Source organism: Labrus bergylta, chromosome 15 (genome assembly GCF_963930695.1).
Source record: "Labrus bergylta chromosome 15, fLabBer1.1, whole genome shotgun sequence".
Classification (NCBI taxonomy): domain Eukaryota; kingdom Metazoa; phylum Chordata; class Actinopteri; order Labriformes; family Labridae; genus Labrus; species Labrus bergylta.
In genome coordinates, this window is record NC_089209.1 from 2,904,972 (window position 1) to 2,923,533 (window position 18,562).

The 18,562-nt window shown below is 39.4% G+C and overlaps 2 protein-coding genes and 1 long non-coding RNA gene across 4 annotated transcripts in view; 1 reads left to right on the top strand and 2 right to left on the bottom strand.

Moving 5' to 3' along the window:
* Positions 1 to 18,562, bottom strand: part of LOC110000254 (serine/threonine-protein kinase D3) — an 84,255-nt gene that overhangs the window by 44,695 nt on the left and 20,998 nt on the right. Inside the window, exon 1 of one of the 2 annotated variants that reach the window (XM_065964014.1) lies at positions 7,830 to 8,128. The exons of the other annotated variant lie outside the window; for it this stretch is intronic. The gene's annotated coding sequence lies outside the window, so the exon portion shown is untranslated. Of the gene's footprint in view, positions 1 to 7,829; positions 8,129 to 18,562 lie in introns of those variants that run through there. 2 annotated transcript variants of the gene reach the window in all.
* LOC136182754 (uncharacterized) lies at positions 790 to 17,475 on the top strand. Its single transcript, XR_010668794.1, has 2 exons — positions 790 to 1,662; positions 16,803 to 17,475. It is a non-coding gene; the product is annotated as an uncharacterized lncRNA (long non-coding RNA).
* On the bottom strand, positions 12,592 to 15,444 carry LOC136182750 (tripartite motif-containing protein 16-like). Its single transcript, XM_065964024.1, has one exon. It carries the CDS (start codon positions 14,992 to 14,994, stop codon positions 13,306 to 13,308), a length of 1,689 nt encoding a protein of 562 aa, XP_065820096.1. The 5' UTR covers positions 14,995 to 15,444; the 3' UTR covers positions 12,592 to 13,305.

Consider the following 18,562-nt stretch of genomic DNA (forward strand, 5'->3'; position numbering starts at 1 on the left):
AGGAAATTAAGCACATGATCTAAATTTGAAAGAAATCATATTAATTTGGAAAGATTCATTAAAAAAAATGAGCATTAGAGACTCTTTTATAGAATAGAATAGAATAGAATAGAAATACTTTATTGATCCCAAACTGGGAAATTGAGGCGTTACAGCAGCAGGTTATCCAAACACACAATATGAGCAAAAAACACAATATAATATTAAATACAAAGTAAATAAGCACTAAAAATATCAAAACTAAGAATGAGAATATATACAACCAGGATTTAACTTAGCATTACTAGTCTTAAATAAGAAAGATTAAATGTAAATGTGCAAAAACAGAGTTGTAAATGGACAGTATTGACATAAGTTAAAGTGCATGAGTGTAGACATATTAAACATTAGACTTTATAACATTAAAGTCTCTTGTTAAAAAAACAACAAATAAGGACTTTTATTATTTATTTAGATACTCTGCGCTTTGGTCATTATTTCTTCTTATTCTATTTCAATTTCTATTTTTATTCTATATTCTATTTCTTAGGGCTGGGCACGTTAAGGCGTTATTTTCACATTAACTCATTAATTAATTATCGCTGACAATTATTTTATCTCACATTAACGCAGTTTTTATTATTTATTTTCTTATTGTAAAAGTCTGTTGCTCACTGGCTTTTATTTTGTAAAATTCCATCGTGAGCGAGCCTCGTATGTTGCTTACTGCTGCGCATGTCTGCTGCGCATGTCTGCTGCGGCGCTCACAGGAAAGAGGGAACAGTGTTGCCAATTTGGTGACTTTCTCGCTAAATCTGGCGACTTTCCAAACCGCCTTGGCGACTTTTTTTGTCAACAGCTACTATCGACAAATCTAGCGACTTTTTCTGGTGTTATTGGAGACTTTTTTGGTGTAAGAAACTGACGTGAAAGCACGTATTGCTCTGCAGTTACTCAACGAGCAGCGGGTGCTGCCGTTAGCCCCTCCCCCTTCCTAAAGCATCACAGGCTGTCAGTGTAGCCTCGAGCAGCAGACCCAGCTGCAGTCAGAGAGGAGACCCACACCACTCTGCGTCCACACTGCAACCAATGCAATAAGCTTTAGTTTTGTATTTATTTGCTTTGATTACATTGTTTAAGTTGAGAAGTACATTTACAATAAAAGTGCGCTATACACTACTTTTGAATTCATTATTGGATTTTGCGTATAAAAATGCGATTAATCGCGATTAATCACAGGAACTCATGCGATTAACGCGATTAAAACTTGTAATCGTTGCCCAGCCCTACTATTTCTACATTGTGTTTGAGAGCTACTGTATTCGTCGTATGTCAGATTCTTATTGTTCCCACGGCACTTAAAGGCAACACCGGCATACTCTTACGCAATTGGAGGAGAAGTGGGAGAGAGGCGTGGCCACACCCTTTGTAACCCGACACCGGACCCATGCGCTGCGTTGACTGTAAACTTTCACCATGAGCTCCGCCAGTCGGGCTCGGCGAGCGGAGGACCGAGTGTGTCCGCTGTAACGGGACTCCCCGGTGCTCCTTATTATGTCTTATTGACCTTTTCAATCGGGATTTTTTTTACTGGACAAGTGAGAGATTAATTTAAAGTTTGTGTTGGAGTCATGGAGGCTGTTAGCAAGTGGAGCCCGCAGCAGGTGGTGGACTGGATGAGAGGTAACGGATGACTAATGTTATCTTATCAGGGGTCTCTCTCCTGCTGTGCTGTTTGATTTAACTTTTACATCATTTATCAATTATCACATTTCAAATGTTTACTTATTTATATACTAGTGTTATTATTATTTTTTAAGTGGGATGGTTTACATACTCATGACATATGAATTTGGACTGGTGTTTTGATGTTACTGGTTTGTTTGATTGTTTTCTTTTTGTTTTTATAGTTTGCTTTATGTATGTCTTTTCGTTTTGTCACGTTGGTGTTTTACTTTTGGAAAAATAAAGTACAAAATTAAATGTTACAAACTGTGAATGACCAAATACATTTATTTAATTCAATATTTCGTTTTTGGTAATTAAATAAAAAAAAATTGCGACTGATTTCATTTGAAATCCACAATAATACAAAGTTAAACCTTCTATCTTTTACTTAAAATTAAACTTTTGGTTTAACAACCGTAGTAAATCCCATAAAGTATATTAACAATACATTTAGGTATAAATCCACTGTCCTGTATAATAACAAGTCATTTAAAATGGATAAACGTCATGATTTTATTTATCAGCTGTAACATTTGAGTAATAACAATATTGTTATAATAATTTCCCTCCATTTAGACATATGTTACTCTGAGACTAGTTTCTCTACTATATGTTTTGTAGTTAGGCCTGCACGATATGAGAACAATATGCGGTAACATTGTTCTGTATTGCGATAACGATTTGAAGTGCGATAAGTAAATTAATTTATTAAACTAAATCTGCAGACATCGATTTAAAATCATGAGCTATCAAAAATTACGATTACAAACATGTCCAAACATTAATAACTGACTTTCAGTTGTTGTCCCTTTTATGCAAAAACCCTTATTTGAATTTAACTGGTTAGCAGCATTACAAAAGCAGCATTCATAAAAATCACAAATGACATCAGTTTAAACTTTAGATATCTTGTCCTTAAGCAACTTTACAGCGAGTATAAGTCCAAAAACTTGTTAGATCTTGTATTTTAATAGGTTTAAAACAGCTTCTTTACTCTTCAGACATGAGGTTGTAGCTGGTTTAATCAACACATCAGTCTGTACATAATAAAGCACTGTACTTTGATTTAACATGTAGTATAATACTTATCCCTCTGTTGTGATGGTTCAGGTAAATTGGGCGTAAATGAGCTCAGGTCAGGCTGCAGGTTGTCACCTTGTTTACCTTTTTTTATGACATTACCTGTCCTCTGTTTGGATAGATAAATGATGAGAGAGCACACACACTACGCTGGTTGGTATTACGAGCACTCTATAAAATTCATATCAGCGTGTCATAAAGAAATAAACAGGCCCGACCAGTTAACAGGTCAGCCATAAAGTGACAATCAGGCTCATGATCCAGGTGTGATAACGACCTGTTTTTAATTACTGAGAGGTTTGGACAAGAAGCAGCAGCAGGAGGAGGAGTGTGTGTAGACGCTCTGTTTTGATTCTATAAATGCATAAGGATTTTTTTATAGAGAAAAACCCCCTCAGTCGCCAAATGCTGGAACATTTTCCTTTTGGCAAGTAAATATCGGCGGCCTCTCTGCCACGTGGCGGGTAGCCGGACCAGGCTGTTGCATTGATTAAAGCTTTGCTAATTGGGAATGATTTTGCTCATAAAGAGTTTTACCTTGAGCTTGTGTCGGACTCAAAGTTTGACTTTTAATGTGAAAGAAAAAGACAATCAGAATAAGTAATCTTAAACAAAGATTAATATGACTCATATTAATGAGACGCCTGCAATATGAGTCATGCAGGCGTCTTTTTTTGGATTCCTCTTCAGGTATATGGATGCTAAAGTTCTGGGGGCCGCCGAGCCCCTGACTTTGGTGGCCAAAGTGCACTAGTGGAGGCCCTTTGGTAAATAAAGCCGGCTGCTATCCAGCTGGTTGCTGTCTAGTGAAACTTTCAGTGCCACAAACTTTTCCCACTTGGGCTGCATTTAAATGATTTCTGCTTTTTGTGACTTTAGAGAACCTTACAGTGGACAGCGGTTTGCTTGAGGCTCAACACTGAGAACCCAAACCACTCCCAGAGGACTAATAGAAGTATACGAGCATGCTGCCATGTTGACATTAGGCGTGTGTTTGGAGATTAAACTCTCATTATTATTAGACAGAAGCTCAGGGAGTTGGTGTAGGCTTGTAGGCTCTGTACTGTGATTCACCAAGCACGTTCATCAGATTCCACGCGTTTTAAAGCAAAACGATTATTTCGGTGTCTCACGATTCGTTTTGTTTTGGATTCTTGGGGCCACGATTCAGAGTCTATTTTTGATTCAAAACGATTCTGGATCCATGGATTCAAAGTCTATTTTTGAATGAGCACATACTTCAGGATCTCCTCCAGTCATCTGGGAGACTGGTTGAATTTCTTGCTGCTCCATTTGACTTCTACTGAGTTAAAGATGTAGCCTTAGCACTTAGCAGGGAGTGACTGGTTAGCCAACAAAAAGAAAAGTTATGAATCTATCTAAAATCTCAGAAGATAAGAATCTCGACTTTTACATAAATCCTTAAGTGGTCGGTTCAAATACAAAAGTCGTCAAATACTGATAATATTTGCATCCCGTTTTGTCGTCTTAGTAAGACACAAAAGTGTATGAGTATGTCTCTTACGGGCAGTCGGAGAGCAGAGGAGGTGACGCTGGCTAAATCAGGGACGAAACATTGTTTTTTTTGTTCATTTTAATAAAAGAAATGAACCAGAACTTCTGTTTTATTTTCACCCAACGCTGTGAATGTAACTCAAATGTTCACCGTGTAGCTCTGACAGTCGGCCCCACGTCTCTGAGAGACTTTTTCTCTATGGCTCGAATTTACTGATGTGAGAAAGTGAGCGTCCATTCAGCGCCGCTCGTCCTCCCCGACAGCTAACACACAAACACATACCGACACACACGTCATTTAGCAGCGGGGACAACGCAGAGCTGAGTGTCGGCGGCGGTCAATAAAGGCTCAAACATTCCCGCCTCTTCACTGAGGGTCGGCCTCCTGCTGTTTGGAGGGTCAGGGGGTCACTGTGACTCTTTACTGTGGAGGCGGTGTTGTTTAACCACTCCAACATGATCCCACTTTTGTTCTGCATGAAAAGATGACAACACACAGGGTCAGTCACATGACCCCCAACGGCTTCATTAAGCTCTGCCTCGCCCTGGGCTTCCTGTCACTTTCTGTGTTGTCTGATTCTGATCAAACAATCAGAACTTTATTGCAACATGTTTCTCATGTGATTCAACCACAAGACTCAGGACATTTCTACCGTTTTGCTGTTGTCAACAAAAATGGAAACCAACTTGTGATCGTCTGTCTCTCAGTCCTTTCTGATTTCCTCTCTGTGGCTCTGACCTCTAAGCCCATTGGTTCCTGCTGAAGTGATGAATCTTAATCATTTTCTACTGCCTGGTAGAAAACAGTTCCTTTTATTTGAATTGTGTCTGGTTAAAAATAAACGTGTTCCCTGAAGTCGTGGTTCAAGAAAGTAAAAAAAGGGAAGCTGAACTTGTCTGTGCTGTGAAAAATTCAGCCTTCACTTTGCTCTTGGCATCGTAGAATCTTAATTTGTCACTGACCTGGATTCTGTTGTAGTATTTACACTGTAACAGTGGAGTAGACCTCTGCCTCGGGGCAGGCAGTGAGGGGGTGTGTACTTGTGGAGTTATTTGTGTGTGTGTGTGTGTGTGTGTGTGTGTGTGTGTGTGTGTGTCTACACTAACATTGAAGCTCTGAAGGAACAGGTTCTTTACATTTTGTGGTTCAGTATAAATTCCCTCTGTTGTCCCTTAGTTTGTACCCACACTGCTGAAACCCTCCACAAACCACAAACAACACAAAACTCTGAATCCTGGATAATCACAGAATTCGGGATAGTCAGGGAATTCCATTCTGGGAATATGGGTCACCGTTTATGGGTCACCGTTATCGTTTGCAGGTTCAGTGGTTACAACTTTAAACTGATGAACAAGTTTGTCAAAGAAACAAAGAAAATAAAACACTTCCTGTGCCAGATCTGTGAAGGCATGTTCATCTGAATGCTCGAGTCATTGACGGTTATTTTGCAGATTCATAGCAACTGATTTTATATTCATACAGAATTGTTTTCGTAACATCTTACGAAAGTTTCCCACAACTTTTTGGTTGTTGTGAAAAACAGCCACAGTTCTACTCTTAAGGTAGTGACTGTTTGGTATGGATGTACAAAAAAAGATGGATACAGCAAAGTGTTGCGTGAATAAATCAATTTTCCTGAACTCACAGCGAAACACCTTTTGTATTGTGACCCAGGTGATCCTGCTCTAAATCCTGGCCAATAACCAAACTACTGTTCAGACTCTGTAGGGGCTGTGTTGAGGTTTTAAGATAAGATATCCTTTAAAGTCTTTATGTGATTTTTCACTCTTAAATATAATAGAAATCAAGTATCTCCTCTGAAAATAACTCTGTGAGTCATGACTGTCTACAATGGGTGTAACACCCGAGTCCCACTGTCTGTGATGTTTTCAGAGTTTTCAGAGTCCTATCTTCACTTTGTTTACATCGCCCGGACGGCCGGCTGACTCCTCCCCTCGTGTATAAAAGTTGTTTAATTGAGGGACTAGAGAAAAGAAGAATAACATACTGTACTCACTGCTTAACTGTGTTTCTAGATCACGCTCATTTCAGGTAAATTTACATGCAGTGTGAAGATACCAGCATAATAAAGATCGCTAGCATTAGCATGCTAACACAACAATGCAGCGCGAGTTGTTTTGGTTTCATGCTGGTGCTCAGCCTTTAAATGCACGGTATTTAAAATCCGCCGCCAGGCGGCTCTCAACCAAAACAATTACAAAAGATGACGTTGAGGATAGCGGGGAATCATGGGAGTTCTCTTCATATTATAAAATTACAGATTTCTCTGGCTTTGATAACTGTTTGAAATATTTGAGGTATTGTAAGTACTTAAAAAATAATATTATATAACAGATGTAGTGAATTTTTTATTATTTCAGATATTTGAATGTAAAATTGTCATAAAATTTTACATATTAAAAGTATGTTTTGAGGTACCCTTAAGGTACAATCTGAGTTTGTCTTCACTGACCCAAAATACATACATGTACCTGAACATACCATCTCAGTGTTTTGGACACGTCTCCATGAAGGCTGTTTGATTGTCGATCACTGACAGTCCACGATGTCTCTCTCAGATGAGTGAGATCGTCTCTGATCTAATTACACGGATGATTAAAAAAAACTGCTTCAGGGCTCAGTCACAAACTGATCAGACAGCTGTAGCTCAGAGGTAAACACATCTGAGCTCAGCGTGTTCAGACAAATCTGCATACTTCATACCCGTCTGGCAGGTGCAGTCACACATCTCGCAGTGAATGACGACAGAATAGTTTGAGCGTGAGGAGTTGTACACAAAGCCAGTAAACACGAGATACTGCGGCCAAAAGAGCCAAGGATTCACCTGTTCCAAATTCTCAGGTGTTTTTTTTTATCTTTTACTATAATCAATTCCAATTTCAGGTATTTGACTGTAAGTTCAATTAAAATGAACGATTTGATCTTGTCTGCTTCAGCTGTAAGAACTGAGATGTTAGATTTATAATTGACACAAATGGAACAAGTGCAGTTCATTTCTTGTATTTCCTAAATAATGTGCTAGGTCGGGACAATCTCCACAGCAGTTCTCCAGAAATTATCCAAATTTTATCCTGAGTGAAAACGGCTCTTGTGATGTCACAGTGGGATTCTGGTAAAAAAAAAAAAAAAAATCCCCTCCCCTCCCCTGGTATCTCCACCTATGGACTCCAACCCCAGACTAAAGCTAAACTTTTACATGTCTGTCATTTTTATTCTCTCTACAGAGGAGTGATGTCTACCGGGGAAAACTCAGGGGGCGGGGCTTATTGCATTTAAAGAGACACACACACCAAAACGGAGCGTTCTGAGAGAGCTGGTTTCTACAGGGTCACAAACCTCCTCTGGTGCTTGATTCATGTTATATTTTGACCAAAGCACAGCACAGATGTTTCATTTAGACCACAGGGGACTGTTTGAAAAGGTGGAGGAGGGGGGATAACATGTCCTCTTTAAGTTTATCGGGCTGTTTTTAATACATATTTAAAGAAGTTGGAGACACCGTTACCTCTGAGGATTTGGGCGGGGTTTCCGTTTCCATGGAGACGGATCAAAAAAACAAACTGTTCGTTAAAGTTCCATCCTAACGGCTAGGCGAAGAGTTTCGGTCCCGTCTGGAGAAACTCCTCGGTCCCCCGTGGGTCCGGGACGGTGAAGTAGAGAAAAACAAGACAAGACTGAACAGCTACACTTTTTAAATGACTCTAAAAGTCTCCGTTGTTTCCAAAACTTCAAACTTCTTGACGGGCGTAGAGTCCGACCGAGCAGCAGCAGCTTCATGCGGATCTGATTATCAGAGAGATAGTGATGTGTCGGTCATGAACGATTCGTTCAAAACGAACGAATCATCTGGGTGAACGAACTGAACTGAATCACTTACTAAAAAGAGTTGTTCATTTCTCAACTTCAGTTGCCCTCTCCTCTCTTCCGTCTCGTGTCTCAAAGCTCCCGTTCACAGTACGTTCAGTGAACGAACTGAACGAGAGTTCCGACGTGAATCACGCTCCGACGTGAATCACTGAACGAACTGAGCGAGAGTTCCGACGTGAATCACTGAACGAACTGAACGAGAGCGCCGCCGACGTGAATCACTGAACGAACTGAGAGGAAGAGCGGAGCTCTCGTTCAGTTGACATGAATCACTGAACGAACGAACTGAACGGGAGCTCCGACGTGAATCACTGAACGAACTGAACGGGAGCTCCGACGTGAATCACTGAACGAACTGAACGAGAGCGCCGACGTGAATCACTGAACGAACTGAGAGGAAGAGCGGAGCTCTCGTTCAGTTCGTTCACTGAACGAACAAACGGAACGGGAGCTCCGACGTGAATCACTGAACGAACTGAGAGGGAGAGAGAGACTCAGAGCTCCCGTTCAGAATCAGTACACACAATCACTTTCACCACCCGTTTTTCATATTTTAGGTTTCACTACGCAAATAAAAGATGTACGCAAATAAATATTAGGTTATTAATTATTTTTAATTAGATAAAATGAAAACAATAAAAAATAAAAGTGAGAAACATAAATTACAGTGCATGGCCATGCATTTACATCTACAGTTAAGACATTAAACAAAGCTGCCTAATATATAATCATAGTTTGTTTAAATAAAGCAGCCCTTGCCGACAAAGTAGCCTAAATTAGCCTATATTATTATTTTATTATGCTTATATAATTTAAAATATAACTGTTCTGGTACAGGATATATTCGTTGCCATGCATATTTTCTGCATGTAGCCTATATTAAGTTAAATTAATTGTCATTCATGATAATGTTTGCAAACTGAAAGCTTCATAACAACAAGCACATACATTTTCGCGACACCCAGCTTAATTGTTATTAATTAATGATCGTACAAATCATTGACTGACTGATGAAAGTGATTGTGTGTACTGATTCTGAACGGGAGCTCTGAGTCTCTCGCTCCCTCTCAGTACGTTCAGTGAACGAACTGAACGAGAGCTCCGCTCTTCCTCTCTCTTCCTCTCAGTCAGTCAGTGAGTGATTTGTGTTCTGAACGTACTGAACAGAACGGTCGGGGAAAATAAATGTGATTGTTTTAGCAGCTTTCAGTTTGCAAACTGTAACTTTATCCAACTAAATTCTCAGCTCATTAGTTTATTATTCACCACCAGCTGTTCTCAGTACGATCGCGAGCAGAACTAAACGTTCGGCCGTGTTTCAGTTTATTAAATTCTGATTCGCAGACAGAGCTGCAGAGAAGTACTGAACGATTCAGTGAACGAATCATTTGAACGAATCACTTTACTGAACTGATTCTACTGATTCAGTACACTGAAAAGAACTGCTTTTCACATCACTACAGAGAGAGACGAACACACACAGATACAAACCACCTATTATGCTGCGTTCAAGTGGGGTCGGATAAATCGGAAAGAGGAACTTCCCAGTTGTAAAATGCACATGAACACCTCCTCAAGTTGTAAACAACTCGGAAAAGAATTGGGTGCCCGACTTGACGTCAGAATAGTCATCACATAAGGGGCTAAATATGTTTTGTTAATTTTAAAATACTTTTTATTCATTCACGTATTGCACATCAACTTTTTCCCCACTCGCAAACTTGGACCACCCGAGCAGCACTTGAATGCAGCATTACACAACGGAGAGGAGATGAGACACAAAGAGGTCTCACTCTGACGGAATTTCCAGTGACCGGACATCCAACATTTCTACACGCAAACTAACAGCAAGACTCGAAACAAGTAAAAGTACAAATTTTACACTTTGGAAAAACTCTGTTAGAAGATTGGATTTATACAATTTAAGGGAAGTGTGTCGATGTTTAAAAGTAGTTTGTGAGAGTTTTGCGTGGACTGTTTTATTATCTCTAAGTGAGTCATTGTTCCAGTCAAAGACGATCACTGCCTGGACTCTCATCAGATTATTCTGTGGCGCCCTCTCATGGTAGATATACTTCATTACACGAAATGCAATTCAGGTACATTCTTTTTATTTTAATTCATAAAAATGATTAAATCAGTGGTTTTATTTTACTTAAATTTAAAAAAAATAGCTCAATTGAAAATAGGATTTAGGCTAAGCACCAAAAGTTGAAGAAGACCTCAACCTGTCACACCAACTTTAGAGAAATAAGATTTTATTATTATTGTATTAATTAAAGTTATTGATGCATTAAAATGTTTTTCTCTTTAATGTTGCAGCTGGTCAACGTGGAGTTAATCTTCATTACTTAAAATACTTCCATGTAGTAAGTTATACATCTTCACTTTTCATTTTGTATTTATATTGAAATAAAAATTTAGCCGATGCTGATTCCAATACCGATCTTTGTTTCGTAAACTCCCACAATGCCAACATTTTCTCTCATGTTTGACAATAAAAACAGGTCAGAGTTTGTTCAACAGGTCACTTCATCATTTGACCAATAAAAAACCTCTTCTCTGAATCAGTAGTTAAGTGTACTGGATAGTCAGCACTAAATTGATTTGGCACCAACAGGGCCGATATCAGCCAATAGGCTACTGATGTTGAACTGATTCATCTGTGCATCCCTACTTTATATTTGTTGTGTTTCATGTTTGTTTGTTTCAACATTCAGTATAGTGAGAAACAAGCAAAACTAGAGGTCACAATACTTCACCAGCTTCATCATAATGACTCAGTTTGTGCCATTAACATGATGATGAGGATTAAAGTGGTAAATTGTGGGACCTCTGTCGTGTTCCTGCTGGCTTTAAGGCAGCGATCGTCTGTTAACAGATTCTTCACACATTCATTCACTAACGTATTAACAACGTTTCAACTGTCACGTCTCATAAATATGTTGGTGAAAATGTCTCTAAACGAAGGAACACTACACCAAATCCTCTTACTGAGAAATAAATGTCAAAATAAAAAGTTCTCTATCTCGATATAACACGTCGTCTCGCCCCACTCATCATTATTTACACTCAGGTATGAAGACAAAAGGTTTTAATATCATCCAGGTGACTTTACATGTGTTATTCTAAATCAGCTGATAACTCAGAGTTTATGTAAACGTCTGTAACCTCTCCATTACAGCTCTGAACACTGTTAGAAACTATTACAAATAAAGATTATTTAAAAATAAAGATCCCTCTCAGGTAACACGGTTAATAATGACTCATCAGGTGTTTAAAGTCAGTTTCCTCTGATGACTCGTTTGAGCAGATTGAACATACACTCACGTACACGGTTAATTTTATACCGTTATGATGCCGATCTCTGTTCAGAAATGTCATATTTTAAATGTTTACATCACTGCTCATCAGATTTAGGCTCATACTTTTAGTTTTAAAGTACGGTTTTCATTTTTTAAGACTTTAAATCGGTAATGACGCCAACTTGTCCATTAACCTCCATTCATTCAGATGGAATGATTTCACCCAGAAAGGGGCGGGGCCGGCATCGTTTGGGCAAAGTACCCGGATGGGTTGATCTCATGAATAATATGTGTATAACTGTTTCAGGAGCGCCACACTCACACAGCCCACTGGGATGTTTTCCTATAGAGTGTAAATATTGGTTTAACCCACAGTGACCCAGCCTCAGTCGAGTTATTTTAACTTTCCACAATAACTGACAGACTTCCTAATCAAAGGTTGTGGATTAAAATAATGTCTGCCTCTTTTTTTTCCTTCTCCCAAAGTTTCTTTCCACTCCCACTCAAGACCTTCTTTGATTCTACTTCTGTATTCAGGTTTTACAAATGGTACCTTTACATCTATATTAATTAGATTTAAAGCTGATTTTGCAATTGAATACTTCTTCTTCTTCTTCTTCTTCTTCTTCTTCTTCGGCAGCTGACATCAGAAAAGTGTCATTACTGCCATCTGCTGGATTTAAATATCCCTCAACAGACCTGTTCTCAAAAGAGATTTAAACAAGCATCTACGGCCTCTCCCAATTTCACCACCCTCCAAAATACTTTTCTCTTCTTACAAGTCCCTCTCTCTCTCCATTTCTGACTTCCTGTTCTGTCTATGTGTTACATACTTCCTACATTTAGTAAGTACATGTTCACCTGCTTCTGCTTGATTGCATACCTCACAAAGAGCAGATGAATGTTTTCCAGTGATATGCAGAGTACTTAACCTGGTCATTACTCCTCTCTTCTGTAGCTCCTCCCCCTCTATTTGACTTCATCTATTTCCTGCTGAACTTCCTGAATACAGAAGCTCAGCGGGTACAAACAGTAGCAGGATTTTATTTTGTTTTTGTTCGCTTGAACGTTTGCAACGAAGACCAGAAGAAAACATTTAGTTCATGTGAGTTTATTCAGGATGTCAAACTTCAGTTTGTTCACACATCAAATCAGTAAAGTGTGTTCAATCATTTCATGAACACATTCACTTCATCCACACAATCACTTTGTTTGATCAGAATCTCCACTCACAGAAAACAATGATTTATCTCCTTATTGATTTAATCAGGAGGATTACATTTTTAAAACACCTCAGAGGACATTTTTACATCACTTTGAATATGAACAACAACATTTATTCTGACTAACTCATTTCTTTAAGTATGATTTTATAGATTTTCTACAAATGTACAAAGTGGTGAGAAGAGAAAATCAGCATGAAAGAAAAGTTTGCTGCTCTCTCTCTCTCTCTCTCTTCAGACTCCTGAATCAGAACAGAAACAACAGAAAATATAAATGTATGAAAACAAATCATCAAACATGGAGAGCAGAGAGAAGTTGATATTTATCACTCAGAGAAATGTCAGTTCAGGTGAACAAAAGTCATCCTGAGCAGTGAAAGAGTCCACGGCTAAACAGACACAGGAAGGAGTGTCACTTAAAGACACTCAAACATTTACAGAACAGACGAGAAGAGGTCAAAGTACCGCCCATAAAGTTTGATTGACAGGTGACCACGATCAGATCTCAGCAACGAGCGTGGATAAAAATCAAGTTGAAGATTTAAAACACAGCAAGTTAAACATCTGTCTCGTTAATGACTTCTGTCTATTTCAGTTTACACAACTCAGCAGAGTCTCCAACACACAAGCCAAACAAGTTAATAAACCTGAGTCCAGCATGTAGAGGCTGAGTGAATGTGGTCTGGACTCTGTGGAGGAGAGTCATGGTTTCAGAGATGCTGTAGAAGGACAGAATACCTGCTCTGTGATCCAGGTACACTCCTACTCTGGAGGACCAAGGACCTGAGACAGGAGTGTGGACATTGTTGTAATAAAAGTTATATCTGTTGTTGGAACAATCTAACGCCCAAGATTTGTCATTACGTCCAAATTCACACTCATTCGATCTCCCTGCTCTGCTGATATTCTTGTATGTGACTGCTACACAAACTCCTCTTCCTCTCTTCTCGACTTCCCAGTAACAACGTCCAGTCAGACTCTCTTTACTCAGGACCTGAAGACATTCAGTGAATCTGTCTGGGTGACTAGAATAAGGATAGATCTGTATCGTAAATGTTACTTTTCTGTTCCCATCAGATAATAACAGCTCTGTGTTTACTGTGTTTGGATCCAGTGTGATGTCACATGAATATTTTAAGAACTCAGCTCTGGTCATGTACTCTGGGTCTGACAGTAAAACATCCACTTCAGTCACTGTCTGTGAGATGTTTGTCCATTTCTCTCTCAGGACGTCCTGTAGTTTATCTCTGACTTCTGACACAGCCGCTGTCACGTCCTCAAAGTACCTCAGAGGACGGATCTTGATGCTGGATGAGTGTGTAGATTCACTGAGTGGTGACAGTGAGGGGTAGTCGTGTAGAAACTGGTTGTGGTCCTGTGTGTGTGACAGCTTCTTCATCTCAGCGTCTCTCCTCTTCAGCTCAGTGATCTCCTGCTCCAGCTTCTCCTGAAGCTCTCTGACTCGACTCACTTCAGTTTGCTGCTGGGATCTGACCTGCTGCTTCACATCAGAGCGTCTTTTCTCCATGAGTTGGATCAGCTCAGTGAACATCTTCTCACTGTTCCCCACTGTTTTATCAGCGGAGCCATTGATAGCCTCCACCTCCTGTTGGAGCAGCTTCACATCTTTCTCTCTGTCCTGGATTCTCTGCTGGATGTTTTGTCGACTCACCTCCAGCTCTCTCTGCTTCTCGCTCCTTTCTGCTGCAGCTGAGACTGTGTCATGACCTTTGTGTTCATCCATTAAACAGAGGTGACAGATAGACTGCTGATCAGTGCGACAAAATATTTTCATCACCTCATCATGACGAGAGCAGACGTTCTGCTGGAGCTTCTTGGAGGGCTCCACCAGCTTGTGTTTCTTAAATGGAGCTGCTTCATAATGAGGCTGGAGGTGTTTCTCACAGTAAGAAGCCAGACACTGCAGACAGGACTTACAGGCTTTCAGTTTTCTCCCGGTGCAGACATCACAGGCCACATCTTCAGATCCAGCATAGCAGTGATCAGCAGGAGCAGCTTGGAGTCCAGTCTTCTTCAGCTCCTCCACTAAATCTGCCAACATGGTGTTTTTCCTCAGGTCAGGCCTCGCTGTGAAGGTCTGTCTACACTGAGGGCAGCTGTAGACTGTCTTCTCATCCTCTGTATCCCAGTGGCTTTTAATACACTTCATGCAGTAACTGTGTCCACAGGTAAGAGTCACCGGATCCTTCAGGAGATCCAGACAGATCGAACAAGAGAAGGTTTCCCGGTCCAGCTGAACTCCTTTCTGCGCCATTTCTCCTCTCGGTAACAACGACTGTCTGAGATTCACTTCCTCATAACTGATAACAAGTTTCACCTCTTATCTACAAAGCATGTGTCTGTGCATGTGACTGTGCAGCTCTTGTTGGTTACACCCATCCTCAAACTGTAGATCTAAAGGGGAGGGAACCAGGAAGTATGAGGACCGAGTGCAGCAGGCTGTGTTTGAGAGCAGGAAGAAGAGGGAGGGCTGATAGAACTACGATTCATTCCAGGAAGAGGAGCGGTTTGAGAGAGATGCTTGTTTACAACAGAGAACATTTCTCAACCAGCAGTATCGTCACAATTAACCACGGTGTGGGTTGAATATTTGACCCATTCAGCTGGGTTAAACAGGTAACCCTGTGTGTTTACATGCTCCTAATTTAATCCAGCAGTGTTTAACAAAATATCAGAGTTTATCCATTCAGCTTCAGCAGTAAAACAAAGACCAAGAGGAACAAGGATTTCAGATTATGTAAATAACTAAAAAAAGATAGTAGCAATAAAAAAAGCTAAGATCAAATAAAAACACAGAACAGCAATAAAATACAGGAGGGGGGGGGGTGTGAAGGTTGTTTATAATATGTTTTGATTTGTAGTTTTTACCTGCAGTTAAAGATCGTTTTGTATTAAATGGCACCTTAAATCAGATTTCCCTGAGCTGCATTTACAAGAGCTCACCAGCAGGTGTCAGTGTGGCCACAATGTGAAACAAAACAGCTCTCATTGTTCTCCGAGGGATAAGTTCTGATTTCTGATTTTACATGAAATGAAAAAAAGGAAATACAAGTTTCACCTGAAAAAGGCTGCAGGAAAAAATATGCATTTGTCCTAAAGGAAGTGATTGATCTTAAGTTTAAATCATGAGCAAGTTCTCATCTTCACTTCATTTATATAAAGTAGCCTCCATAAGAAGACACACGTTCAAAGAAAAATAACTTGAATGACCAGACTCTTCTGTTTCTTGTCTCTCCAGAGAAGGTTTTTAGAAATGTAATAAGTACCTTCATGTCGACTCAGTATTCTCCCAGGTGAGTGCACACCTTCCTCCGGTTCTCTGCAGGAAGTCCAGACTCAGACTACATTTGTTCACCAGAGTCTGAAACTCTACAGGTGACATCAGCACCATGAAGTTAGATCGAAAGGTAATGAAAATATTTCAACACTCAAATGTGACATGTAGTCTGTAGTTGTCATGTAGTCCAACCGTTAGAGAGGAAAGCCCCGCCCACATCAGGTTTTCATAATGCTGCATTCAGGCTCCGTCAGACATTTTGATAAATCACTTTTCAAGTTCAAACGTAAACAAGCGATAATTTCCGATTGTACCATTTCATATAATTCCTACAATCATAGTTTGGCACCAATTGAACTCAAAACAAAACTGTTTATGATGTAATAAGGCGGGAAAAAGCAGAAAGTTGTAGATTAATTAGGCTACGGTAACAAATGATGTTCTCCTTTTTTTTTAATAAATGCTTTAACTTCTTTTCGTTTAATCATTTCTCCTTTTTAACTTTGCTTTGATTTTAAAGGCCACATGCCAAACAAAGAGGAGAACACAGATTTGAGTCATGGTGGAATCTATCAAACTGTCAAAAGATTAAAAGCAAATGTGAATGAAAAAAATACATTTCTAAACAGTGTAACCAAAGTCCTTGAATGAATTCATTGTCAGAGGGTTTGCTTTGTTATTTTGTGATCCAATGATATTTTATCTAATCAGACATATTTCTGGTGTTTCATGTTAATCTTCTCTAAATAACAAACGTCTCTGCTGCTCTCTGATTTCACCGTCAGTCGATGTTGTTGCTCTCAGCCAGCGCAGCTCCAAGTCCTGATGTGCTCCTTCCCATGGGAAACATCTGCAGACCCTAAAAAAGCTTCACAAGTCAACACCCAGCACACATGACGGAGCTGCTGTGGAGCTCAGAAGATGAAAGAAATGCTCAGAGACTGAAGTACACATTCTTATTGGAGGAATCCTAAGGTCTAAAGGATGAGCATAGTGCAGGGCATTTTCCTTATTTAGAAAATGTCAACTTCTATGATTTCAATAGGCCTTTATTGGTCATAATGGGAAGATGATTCCCATAATATGTTACATAAAATACATTATTTAGTGAGCTGTTAAAGGAGCATGCAGCTTTGTGATGACTTGTTATGAATTGTTGAACCACTGGGGTTGGATCTCTGGTGTCTTATAAACCCATGAGTTGTCTTCAAAGATTTTAAAAGCAGCCTAAAGGACCATTTGACGACTGTATCACATGTTTCTCTGCTTAAAGCTCCTGATTGGTTCAATGATGTAATATTTGTTTATCGTCTGTCTTTTGTTCTCTGTCTGAAACTCTTGTATGCTGCTGTCTTGGCCAGGACTCTCTGGTGTTGTATCTCAAAGAGAATCTCCTCCTGGTAAAATAAATGTCAAATGAAATGAAATAAATAAAAATGAGGATTGGGCGCTTTGTAAGCATGACACATAAAAAAAGAACAATCAATCAATCAAATAGTGACGGCCAAAGGAAATTAAGCACATGATCTAAATTTGAAAGAAATCATATTAATTTGGAAAGACTCATTAAAAAAAATGAGCATTAGAGACTCTTTTATAGAATAGAATAGAATAGAATAGAAATACTTTATTGATCCCAAACTGGGAAATTGAGGCGTTACAGCAGCAGGTTATCCAAACACACAATATGAGCAAAAAACACAATATAATATTAAATACAAAGTAAATAAGCACTAAAAATATCAAAACTAAGAATGAGAATATATACAACCAGGATTTAACTAAGCATTACTAGTCTAAAATAAGAAAGATTAAATGTAAATGTGCAAAAACAGAGTTGTAAATGGACAGTATTGACATAAGTTAAAGTGCAGGAGTGTAGACATATTAAACATTAGACTTTATAACATTAAAGTCTCTTGTTAAAAAAACAACAAATAAGGACTTTTATTATTTATTTAGATACTCTGCGCTTTCTTCTTATTCTATTTCAATTTCAATTTTTATTCTATATTCTATTTCTTAGGGCTGGGCACGTTAAGGCGTTATTTTCACATTAACTCATTAATTAATTATCGCTGACAATTATTTTATCTCACATTAACGCAGTTTTTATTGTTTATTTTCTTATTGTAAAAGTCTGTTGCTCACTGGCTTTTATTTTGTAAAATTCCATCGTGAGCGAGCCTCGTATGTTGCTTACTGCTGCGCATGTCTGCTGCGCATGTCTGCTGCGGCGCTCACAGGAAAGAGGGAACAGTGTTGCCAATTTGGTGACTTTCTCGCTAAATCTGGCGACTTTCCAAACCGCCTTGGCGACTTTTTTTTGTCAACAGCTACTATCGACAAATCTAGCGACTTTTTCTGGTGTTATTGGAGACTTTTTTGGTGTAAGAAACTGACGTGAAAGCACGTATTGCTCTGCAGTTACTCAACGAGCAGCGGGTGCTGCCGTTAGCCCCTCCCCCTTCCTAAAGCATCACAGGCTGTCAGTGTAGCCTCGAGCAGCAGACCCAGCTGCAGTCAGAGAGGAGACCCACACCAC

What these genes read in the sequence shown, in the direction of transcription:
- LOC136182750 (XM_065964024.1), bottom strand. Translation starts at nt 14,994, where the DNA reads ATGGCGCAGAAAGGAGTTCAGCTGGACCGGGAAACCTTCTCTTGTTCG.